Below are 11,106 nucleotides of genomic sequence, written 5' to 3'. Positions count from 1 at the left end.
ATACGTGTAAGGCCTTTATTAGACGTCAAATGGCCGTATTATAGCGTTTTCATGGCGTGTGCAAGTGGATTACAGCGTTCTAAAGCCTTGGAACCAAAAATAACAACTTAGGACGTTCTAGTGTATTGAGAGTGGAAGGACTAGACCAATGGTAACCTGCGCAGGCACGCGGAAGCACGTGATATACGTGTAAGGCCTTTAATAGGCCGCCAAAGGCCGTATCACAGCTTTTAGAGGTCTTTGCATGTAGTTGACGGCGTTTTAAAGCCAAGGAACCAGGGTAAACAATTTAGGACGTCGTAGTGCACTGAGAGTGGAAGGAAGGACTAGACCAATAGTAACCTGCGCAGGCATGCGGAACCACGTGATTTACGTGTAAAGACTTTATTATGGGGCAAAAAGCGGTATTATTGCTTTTCAATGGCGTGTGCATGTGGTTTACGGCGTTCTAAAGCCATGGAAACAGGGAAAACAACTTAGGACGTTCTAGTTCATTGAGAATGAAAGGACTAGACCAATGGTAACCGGTATGGACGCGTGGAACGGCGTAATTCACGTGTAAGGCTCTTTTTAGGCGGCAAAAGGCCATATTGCTGCTTATAGACGTGTGTGCATGTAATTGACGGCGTTCCAAAGCCATGGAGCCAGAGAAAATAACTTAGGACGTCGCAGTGCATGGACAGTGGAAGGACTAGACCAATGATAACCTGCGCAGGCACGTGGAACCACGCGATTTACGTGTAAGGCATTTAATAAGCGTCAAAAGGTCGTATTATAGCCTTTTCATGGCGTGTGCATGTGGTTTACGGCGTTCTAAAGCAATGGAACCAGGGAAAACAACTTAGAACGTTCTAGTGTATTGAGAGTGGAAGAACTAGACCAATGAGAACAAGCTTGGAAGCGTGGAACCACGTAATTTACGTGTAAGGCCTTTATTAGGCGTCAAAAGGCCGTATTACAGCCTTTTCATGGCGTGTGCATGTGGTTTACGGCGTTCTAAAGCCATGGAACCAGGGAAAACAACTTAGGACGTTTTAGTGTATTGAGAGTGGAAGGACTAGACCAATGGTAACCTGCGCAGGCACGCGGAACCACGCGACTACGTGTAAGGCATTTAATTTAATAGGCATCAAAAGGCCGTATTATAGCCTTCTCATGGCGTGCGCATGTGGTTTACGGCGTTGTAAAGCCATGGAACCAGGGAAAACAACTTAGGACGGCGTAGTGTATTGAGTGTGGAAGAACTAGACCAATGGTAACAAGCTTGGACGCGTGGAACCACGTGATTTACGTGTAAGGCCTTTATTAGGCGTCAAAAGGCCGTATTATAGCATTTTCATGGCGTGTGCATATGGATTACGGCGTTCTAAAGCCTTGGAACCAGGGAAAACAACTTAGGACGGCGTAGTGCATTGACAGTGGAAGGACTAAACCAATGGTAACCTGTGCAGACACGCGGACCCACCTGATTTACGTCTAAGGCCTTTAATAGGCTGCAAAAGGCCGTAATGCAGCCTTCAGACGCATGTGCACGTAGTTGACGGCATTGTACAGCCTTGGCGCTGGGGAAAACAACTTAGGACGTCGTAGTGTAATGAGAGTGAAAGCCCTAGACCAATGAGAACAAGCTTGGACGCGTGGAACCACGTGATTTACGTGTAAGGTTTTTAATAAGCGTCAAAAGTCCGTATTATAATCTTTTCATGGCGTGTGCATGTGGTTTACGGCGCTCTAAAGCCATGGAACCAGGGAAAACAACTTACGACGTTCTAGTCCATTGAGAATAGAAGGACTAGACCCATGGTAACTGGCATGGACGCGTGGAACGTCGTAATTTACGCAAAAGGCCTTTAATAGGCCGCAAGAAGCCGAATTACAGCATTTAGAGGCCTTTGCATGTAGTTTACGGCGTTCCAAAGCCACGAAGCCGGGGAAAACAACTTAGGACGTCGTACTGCATTGAGAGTAGAAGGACTAGACCAATGAAAATCTGCGCAGGCACGCGGAACTGCGCGATTTACGTGTAAGGCATTTAATAGGCGTTAAAATGCCGTTTACGGCCTTTTCCTGGCGTGTGCGTGTGGTTTACGGCGTTCTAAAGCCATGGAGCCAGGAAAAAGACTTAGATTGTCGTAGTGTATTGAGAGTGGAAGGACTAGACCAATTGTAACCTGGGCAGGCACGCGGCTTCCGTGAGTTACCTGTAAGGCCTTTAATAAGCCGCAATAGGCCGTATTACAGCCTTTAGAGGTCTTTGCAAGTAGTTGACGGCGTTTTAAAGCCAAGGAACCAGGGAAACAATTTAGCACGTCGTAGTGCACTGAGAGTGGAAGGACTAGACCAATAGTAACCTGCGCAGGCATGCGGAACCACGCAATTTACGTGTAAGGCCTTTAATAGGCGTCAAAAGGCCGTATTATAGCCTTTCAATAGAACTAGACCAATGAGAACAAGCTTGGAAGCGTGGAACCACGTAATTTACGTGTAAGGCCTTTATTAGGCGTCAAAAGGCCGTATTACAGCATTTTCATGGCGTGTGCATTTAGTTTACGGCTTTCTGTAGCCATGGAACCAGGAAAAACAACTTAGGACGTTCTAGTGTAGTGAGAGTGGAAGGGCTAGACCAATGGTAACAAGCTTGGACGCGTGGAACCACGTGATTTACGTGTAAGGCCTTTGTTAGGCGTCAAAAGGCCGTATTATAGCCTTTTCATGGCGTGTGCATGTGGATTACGGCGTTTTAAAGCCTTGGAACCTGGGAAAACAACTTATGACGGCGTAGTGCATTGACAGTGGAAGGACTAAACCAATGGTAACCTGCGCAGACATGCGGACCCACCTGATTTACGTCTAAGGCCTTTAATAGGCTGCAAAAGGCCGTAATGCAGCCTTCAGACGCATGTGCACGTAGTTGACGGCATTGTACAGCCTTGGCGCTGGGGAAAACAACTTAGGACGTCGTAGTGTATTGAGAGTGGAAGACCTAGACCAATGAGAACAAGCTTGGACGCGTGGAACCACGTGAGTTACGTGTAAAGCCTTTATTAGGCGGCAAAATGCCATATTGCTGCCTATAGACGTGTGTGCATGTAATTGACGGCGTTCCAAAGCCATGGAGCCAGAGAAAATAACTTAGGACGACGTAGTGCATGGACAGTGGAAGGACTAGACCAATGGTAACCGGCATTGGCGCGTGGAACGACGTAATTTACGTGTAAGGTCTTTAATAGGCCGCAAAAGGTGGCATTATAGCTTTTCAATGGCGTGTGCATGTAGTTTACGGCGTTCTCAAGGAATGGAGCCAGGGAAAACAACTTAGGACGTCGTGCTGCATTGAGAGTAGAAGGACTAGACCAATGGAAACCTGCGCAGGCACCAGGAACTGCGCGATTTATGTGTAAGGCATTTAATAGGCGTTAAAATGCCGTATTATGGCCTTTTCCTGGCGTGTGTGTGTGGTTTCCGGCGTTCTAAAGCCATGGAGCCAGGGAAAATACTTAGATTGTCGTAGTGTATTGAGAGTGGAAGGACTAGAGCAATTGTAACCTGGGCAGGCACGCGGCTTCCGTGAGTTACGTGTAAGGCCTTTAATAGGCCGCAATAGGCCGTATTACAGCCTTTAGAGGCCTTTGCATGTAGATGACGGCGTTCTAAACCCATGGAACCAGAGAAAATAACTTAAGACGTCGTAGTGCATGGACAGTGGAAGGACTAGACCAATGGTAACCTGCGCAGGCACGCGGAACCACGCAATATACGTGTAAGGCATTTAATAGGCGTCAAAAAGCGGTATTATAGCGTTTTTATGGCGTGTACATGTGGTTTACGGCGTTCTCAAGGCATGGAGCCAGGGAAAACCACTTAGGACGGCGTAGTGTATTGAGAGTTGAAGAACTAGACCAATGGTAACAAGCTTGGATGCGTGGAACCACGTGATTTACGTGTAAGGCCTTTATTAGGCGTCAAATCGCCGTATTATAGCCTTTCAATGGCGTGTGCATGTGGTTTACGGCGTTCTAAAGCCATGGAACCAGGGAAAACAACTTAGAACGTTCTAGTCCATTTAAAATGGAAGGACTAGACCAATGGTAACCGGCATGGACGCGTGGAACGACGTAATTTACGTGTAAGGTCTTTATAAGGCAGCAAAAGGTGGCATTACAGCTTTTCAATGGCGTGTGCGTGTGGTTTACGGCGTTCTAAAGACATGGAACCAGGGAAAACAACATAGGACGTCCTAGTGTATTGAGAGTGGAAGGACTAGACCAATAGTAGCCTGCGCAGGCATGCGGAACCACGCGATTTACGTGTTAGGCCTTTAATAGGCAGCAAAAGGCCGTATTATAGCCTTTCAATGGCGTGTGCGTGTGGTTTACGGCATTCTAAAGACATGGAAACAAGGAAAACAACTTAGGACGGCGTAGTGCATTGACAGTGGAAGGACTAAACCAATGGTAACCTGCACAGGCACGCAGACCCACCTGATTTACGTGTAAGGCCTTTAATAGGCGGCAAAAGGCCGTATTGCAGCCTTCAGACGCATGTGCACGTAGTTGACGGCGTTGTACAGCCTGGGCGCTTGGGAAAACAACATAGGATGTTCTAGTCTATTGAGAATGGAAGAACTAGACCAATGGTAACCGGCATGGAATGGCGTAATTTACGTGTAAGGCTCTTATTAGGCGGCAAAAGGCCATATTGCTGCCTATAGACGTGTGTGCATGTAATTGACGGCGTTCCAAAGCCATGGAGCAAAAGAGAATAACTTAGGACGTCGTAGTGTAATGAGAGTGGAAGACCTAGACCAATGAGAACAAGCTTGGACGCGTGGAACCACGTGAGTTACGTGTAAAGCCTTTATTAGGCGGCAAAAGGCCATATTGCTGCCTATAGACGTGTGTGCATGTAATTGACGGCGTTCCAAAGCCATGGAGCCAGAGAAAATAACTTAGGACGACGTAGTGCATGGACAGTGGAAGGACTAGACCAATGGTAACCGGCATTAGCGCGTGGAACGACGTAATTTACGTGTAAGGTCTTTAATAGGCCGCAAAAGGTGGCATTATAGCTTTTCAATGGCGTGTGCATGTGGTTTACGGCGTTCTCAAGGAATGGAGCCAGGGAAAACAACTTAGGACGTCGTACTGCATTGAGAGTAGAAGGACTAGACCAATGGAAACCCGCGCAGGCACCCGAAACTGCGCGATTTATGTGTAAGGCATTTAATAGGCGTTAAAATGCCGTATTATGGCCTTTTCCTGGCGTGTGCGTGTGGTTTCCGGCGTTCTAAAGCCATGGAGCCAGGGAAAATACTTAGATTGTCGTAGTGTATTGAGAGTGGAAGGACTAGACCAATTGTAACCTGGGCAGGCACGCGGCTTCCGTGAGTTACGTGTAAGGCCTTTAATAGGCCGCAATAGGCCGTATTACAGCCTTTAGAGGCCTTTGCATGTAGATGACGGCGTTCTAAACCCATGGAACCAGAGAAAATAACTTAAGACGTCGTAGTGCATGGACAGTGGAAGGACTAGACCAATGGTAACCTGCGCAGGCACGCGGAACCACGCGATATACGTGTAAGGCATTTAATAGGCGTCAAAAAGCGGTATTATAGCGTTTTTAAAGATTCATAAAATATCAAAATCAAGTACCTCGTGTACTCTACTCGTTATCTTTCTCAACTATACTCTCTAGAAAAATTGTACAACAAAAAAGAAGAATGCGGGGAAACCCCGAAAAAATAATAATGGCGTCATTATTTACATACTCCCCCCGTTGACATGTCCGATGTCAACACGGTATGACTAAACATAAAGAAATCCTAAATATATATATATGTCAAAAAAAAAAACTATAGATACTCTTCGCGGAGTTTACGCATCAACTGTCCTTCAACCGCAGCCTTTCTCGTCGGCCTTCGTTGTTGCTCATCTTCATTGAGAGTGTCTTCAGCGGGTTTTTCAAGTTCACTTTTTTCAACTTTTTCAACTTCGTTTTCAGTCTCATTTGCTATTTCAAGTGGAATCAGTTTTTGAATAGGACGCGTTATCGTAGAAAGAAGTCCTTTCTTGGTGTTAACCCGAATCTTCGCACCACGAATAAATCCGTCCTTTCCATAGATCAGTTCCGTAACTTTACCCAATGGCCATCTACTTCTTGGCAGTTGGTTATCATCTTTCACCACCACGACGTCGTTCAACTTTAAATCAGGTGTTTCTCTGCCATCCTTTCTGTAGAAGTGATGTTGCCGTAATTCGTTCAAATACGTTCGATAAAATCGTCGCCACTGATCGTCAAGCACTCGTTGTACATAAAGTAATCGTTTCGAGCACTGGTCGGTATCATTCATTCGGACACATTCAGCACCAACAATGTTCGAGCCGTAAATCAAATGCAAAGGTGTGATAGTCTGTCCAAGATCGTCCTCACTCTGATATGTAAGTGGTCTTGAGTTAATCGATGCTTCAACTTGGCACAGAACTGTCTCGAGCTCTTCGAAAGTCAATAGTGCCTTCCCAATGGTCTTACGCAAGGCGGTTTTCATTGATCTGACGATCCTTTCATAAAATCCTCCCCACCAAGGACTCTTGGGGAGAATCGGGTTAGTTTCAATAGACTCATGTCTCATAAATCTTTTTACATGGTTAGATTTAAACGTTTTAAAGTTATCATGCACAACCGTAACAGGCGTTCCTCTTCTGGATTGAAATCTTTTGAAAGCTCTAATGAACGCTGGCGTCTTTAAATCGGGTGAAAGCTCAAAGTGCACAGCTCTAGTAGTAGCACATGTAAGTATTAATACGTATACCTTTGTCGTGTTTCGGTTCTCGGTACGAATGTAGAGTGGACCAGCATGATCGAACCCAACGTGTTCAAAAGCTCTCGAAGCGCAATACCTGTATTCTGGTAGATCTGGAGTCGGTGGTGATTTAATAGGTTTGCCTTGGTATCGTCGAAAAACAATGCACTGTCGTAAAATGGATTTGATTGTGCGTCTACCTTTCGGAATCCAAAACTTCATTCGTAACATGTTGAGTGTCGCTTCTACGCCTTGATGAAATGTTTTTTCGTGGGCATCTTCAACCAGAAGTTTTGTAAAATGTGAATCACTCGAAAGAATCAACGGATACCTTTCGTCATATGAAAGCTTTTTATTCTCACCAAAACGTCCTTTAACACGTAAATCTCCTTTCTCATCTTCAAACAACTTCAGGGCGGACGAAAGTTTGTTGAAGTAGTTTTGGTTGTTTCGAAGTTTTCGTTGATTGTTTGTAATCAAAATATCAAATGCACTTTTGTATTCTTGAGTCGACAGTTCACGATCGTTGCATACTGATAAGTCTCTTTTTCGAATTCGATTTAACAATTTATTCGCAAATCTGTAAACATATCCAATGGTAGTTATAAGCTTTTTCAGTGAGCTAAACTTAGTCTCGTCTATAATATCATGTAACTGCGAATGACAATGATGAGTGGAATGACTAATGTTAGTAGTGACATGACTTTTCTTCTCTTCTGACAAAACATCGAATGAATGTTTGTTGACATGAAACTCAGGTGGAACAAAGCTGGAATCAGACAGAAATTCAGGACCGTTTAACCACAAATTTGAATTGAAGTCACCAATTTTGTCTGGTCTGGTAGGTATATCACTGGGGTTATGAATGGTGGAAACGTGAAACCATGATTCCGATGGAATGACTGATCGAACATAAACAACTCTGTTTTCTACCCATGGCTTCCACTGCTTCAATTTGCCTTTTAGCCAACAAAGGGCAACTTCCGAATCTGACCAACCGAAAAAACGATCAACTTTCAATCTACCATTGATCGCATTAAGCACATGGCTCATCAACTTTGCTAAGAGAGCACATCCTAGCAATTCTAAACGTGGAACAGAGTGCGGCTTTAGGGGCGCAACTTTCGTTTTAGCAGTCACTAGCGAAACACTTACGCCGAGGTTAGTTCGTATTTTTGCATAAATCACAGCAGCGTAGGCAATCGTCGAGCTATCACAAAATCCATGCAGTTCAATTGATTGAATTTCATGACGCGGTTCACAGAATAAATAACGTGGTATCTCAAAAGTTTGTAAATTCGCAAAATCGTTCAATATATCTCTCCATTGTTTAAGCAGTTCCCCTTGCAGTGGATCATCCCAGTCGGACTTGTGTTGACAACATTTCTGGAAAAGAACCTTTACTTTGGTGGTGATTGGTGCGATCAGGCCCAACGGGTCATAAAATGAAGCAGATATACGTAAAATGTTTCTTTTTGTTGGAAACAGTTCTTTCGCTCGTTTCAATAACTCGTCAAATCGGTACACTAGAATATCTCTGTCGATGTCCCACTCGACCCCTAATACTTTGGGGTTAACAGTTTTGTCGCTATTCGGTTCAGAATTCACGTTCTCAATTTTATCGATAAAAGTTTGTAATTCATTGTTATTAGTAGCCCATTTTCGCAAATTGAACCCTCCTTCTTTCATGATTTGTTTACTAATTTCGTAAAGTTTCTTGCCTTCAGTTACGGTATTGGTACCGGTTGTTAGGTCATCGACGTACAAGTCATCCTTCAAAACATCAGTAATTTCGGGGCAGATAATTTCGTAAGTCTCCAAGTGGTGTTGGATTGTCCCATTGAGTAAAAACGGACTGCACGTTAACCCAAACACGACACGCAGAAATCGATAGATAATGAGCTTTGAATCGTTCTCGGTAGGGTTTTCTTTCCACAAAAAACGAAGATAATTACGGTCTTTCTCAGCGATTTCAATATTCAAGAAGGCTTGTTGAATATCAGCAGCTAAAGCGACGTAGTTCGTACGGAATCTCAGCAGAATGTCAAACACCTTAGCAAGTAAATTAGGACCAGAGTACAAAATGTCATTGAGGGATGGTTTGTGAACGGCACAAGATCCATCAAAAACAGGACGAACTTTCGTTGTACTTTTATCTTGGCGTACAACCGGATGATGCGGAAGGTAGTGAGCATTTTCGCAAGCTATCTCACTTTCTGGAACTTTTTCTATAATCTGTTTCGATTCGTAGTCTGCAAAAACGTCGTTGTATTGCACAGCTAAATCAGGTTCATTTCGTAATCGTTTGTTAACAAGAGAATCTAAGCGTTGTTTCGAAACTGCAAAATTATCGGAAAGTTTATCATGATCAGGACGAAATGGTAATTCGGTCACGTAGCGTTCACCGTTGAATTCAAGAGTTTGTTTAAAAGAAGATAATACGTTTTCGTTTTCTCCGTCACCGATCGACTCAATTTGCCAAAACTTGTTCAACTCGTCACGAAGAATTGTGTTTTCGGTATCAACACGGCAGGCGTGTACTTCCATGCAGCTTGATTCGTTCGCTTTCGACTGTTCACCTCCGGACAAAATCCAGCCAAGTTTGGAATTGATAGCGATAGGACCGCCTCTCGGATCTCGAACAACTTCGCCGGTAATGAATGAATAATAATGGTCTAAACCAATCAGAACGTGAACATTCAGTCTCGTTTCACCATTTGAAAAATCTGCTAATTTCAACCGCTTCAAGTGTTCGTAATTATCAGCGTAATATTTCGCATTCTGATTTGAGAGAGGAGCGCAAATGTTTGGTACGGCAATGGCTTCGATGGGTACGGTAGATGAGCGGTCAGCGGTTTTTACATACAACTTAACAACGGGTAGCTCTCTCGATTGGCTGTTGCTATGGCCAAAAGTGTTAATAATTAATTTCTCCTTTCGAATTGTTTCTAAATTCAGTCTTTCTTTCAGTTCATTTGTGACATATGTTCTCTGGCTACCTGAATCAAACATGAATCTCGTTTGTATGTTCCTGCTCTCCCTTTCTTTCGAAACAAAAGCTTTAGCCGTCTGCAAAAGAATTCCTTTGTTTTCTTGGCTGACGTGATTCGCGTTGGTTTCGTTAGAAGGGTTTTCCTCCGAGCCATTGTTGTCTTTATCTTTTCTTTCGGCACGTTTTTCTTTCATACACAAAGAGATGTGGTGACGTCTTCCACATCTATTGCATATGTAATTTGAACAACAGTTCTTTGAAATGTGTCCATGCTGCAAGCATAAAAAGCAACGCCCTTCCTTTTTCATAATTTGCGAACGTGTTTGTACGTTGGTAACTTTTGAACACCTCGACGGAGAGTGAGAATCGTGACAGAAAACACATTTTTTTCTGTCCAAAGTCAATAAGCAGTCTGCGGTAGAAATTCCTCCTCTCTTGTAATTTTCACTGGGAGTTTGTCCCTTGCCTTTCGCGGTTACAGTGCACCTCTCTCGAGCTTGCAGTTCGTTATTGATAAAAAACAGCATCTTTTCAACGGACCACTTCTCCTCTCCAAAGTTTCTAGAAATAATCATTCGTAATTCGTTGGGAATTCTTTCGTTCAGAACCGGAATCAATAAACTCAGCATTTCGCTATTATACTTCAAATTTTTCAAATTTCGAATACAGTTCTCAACATCATTATAAAGTTTTCTCAATTGTTGGGTGTTATCCATTGATTGTACTGACTCAATCTTCAACAGGGCTTCCATGTGCGCGTTAATGAGCACCTGTTCGTTGCCAAAACGGTTTCTAAGCAACTCTATAGCATTTTCGTAGTTACTGTTCGTCAATTCTAACCCAGAAATAGTTGATAAAGCGGTTCCTTCGACGTATCTCTTCAAATAATTAAATTTATCAATTGCATTCAAACTGTCATTGTCATTAATGGCTGAATTAAACTGGTCCCAAAACGAGGGCCAATTCAAAGGGTTCCCATTAAATTTGCTCAGTTCTATTTTGGGTAGTCTCATCGATTTCTTTTCAACAGACCGTGTCGATTCTGTGGCTGAAACATGTGGTCCGGTAGCGGTAGTAATAGTCGCGAGACTCATGTTCACTAATAGATAAAATTCTGTAGCCTCCATAACGTCGGTTTCGATCTCTTCAGCCGATAAAACACTCTTCATCTAACTCCTTTAACTGTTTAACAGTGTCAATTAAAGTGGTCTGTAAAGAAATAATTTCTGCTCGTTTCTCCTCCGAAAAGTCCTTAACTATGACATCAATTCGCTCGCGCAAAGTGCTCGCAATAGACCGCAACCCCTTTCGCCTT

General features: G+C 43.6%; 1 protein-coding gene across 1 annotated transcript; it reads right to left on the bottom strand.

Moving 5' to 3' along the window:
- Nucleotides 1-5,851: 5,851 nt before the first annotated feature.
- Nucleotides 5,852-10,918, bottom strand: LOC130648094 (uncharacterized). Its single transcript, XM_057454114.1, has one exon. The coding sequence runs from the start codon at nt 10,916-10,918 to the stop codon at nt 5,852-5,854; it is 5,067 nt and encodes a 1,688-aa protein (XP_057310097.1).
- Nucleotides 10,919-11,106: the final 188 nt, after the last annotated feature.

This window comes from Hydractinia symbiolongicarpus, chromosome 6 (assembly GCF_029227915.1).
Source record: "Hydractinia symbiolongicarpus strain clone_291-10 chromosome 6, HSymV2.1, whole genome shotgun sequence".
Lineage (NCBI taxonomy): Eukaryota > Metazoa > Cnidaria > Hydrozoa > Anthoathecata > Hydractiniidae > Hydractinia > Hydractinia symbiolongicarpus.
This window is presented reverse-complemented; position numbering and strand designations above follow the sequence as displayed.

Coding starts and splice junctions, on each gene's coding strand:
- LOC130648094 (XM_057454114.1), bottom strand. CDS start 10,918: ATGGAGGCTACAGAATTTTATCTATTAGTGAACATGAGTCTCGCGACT.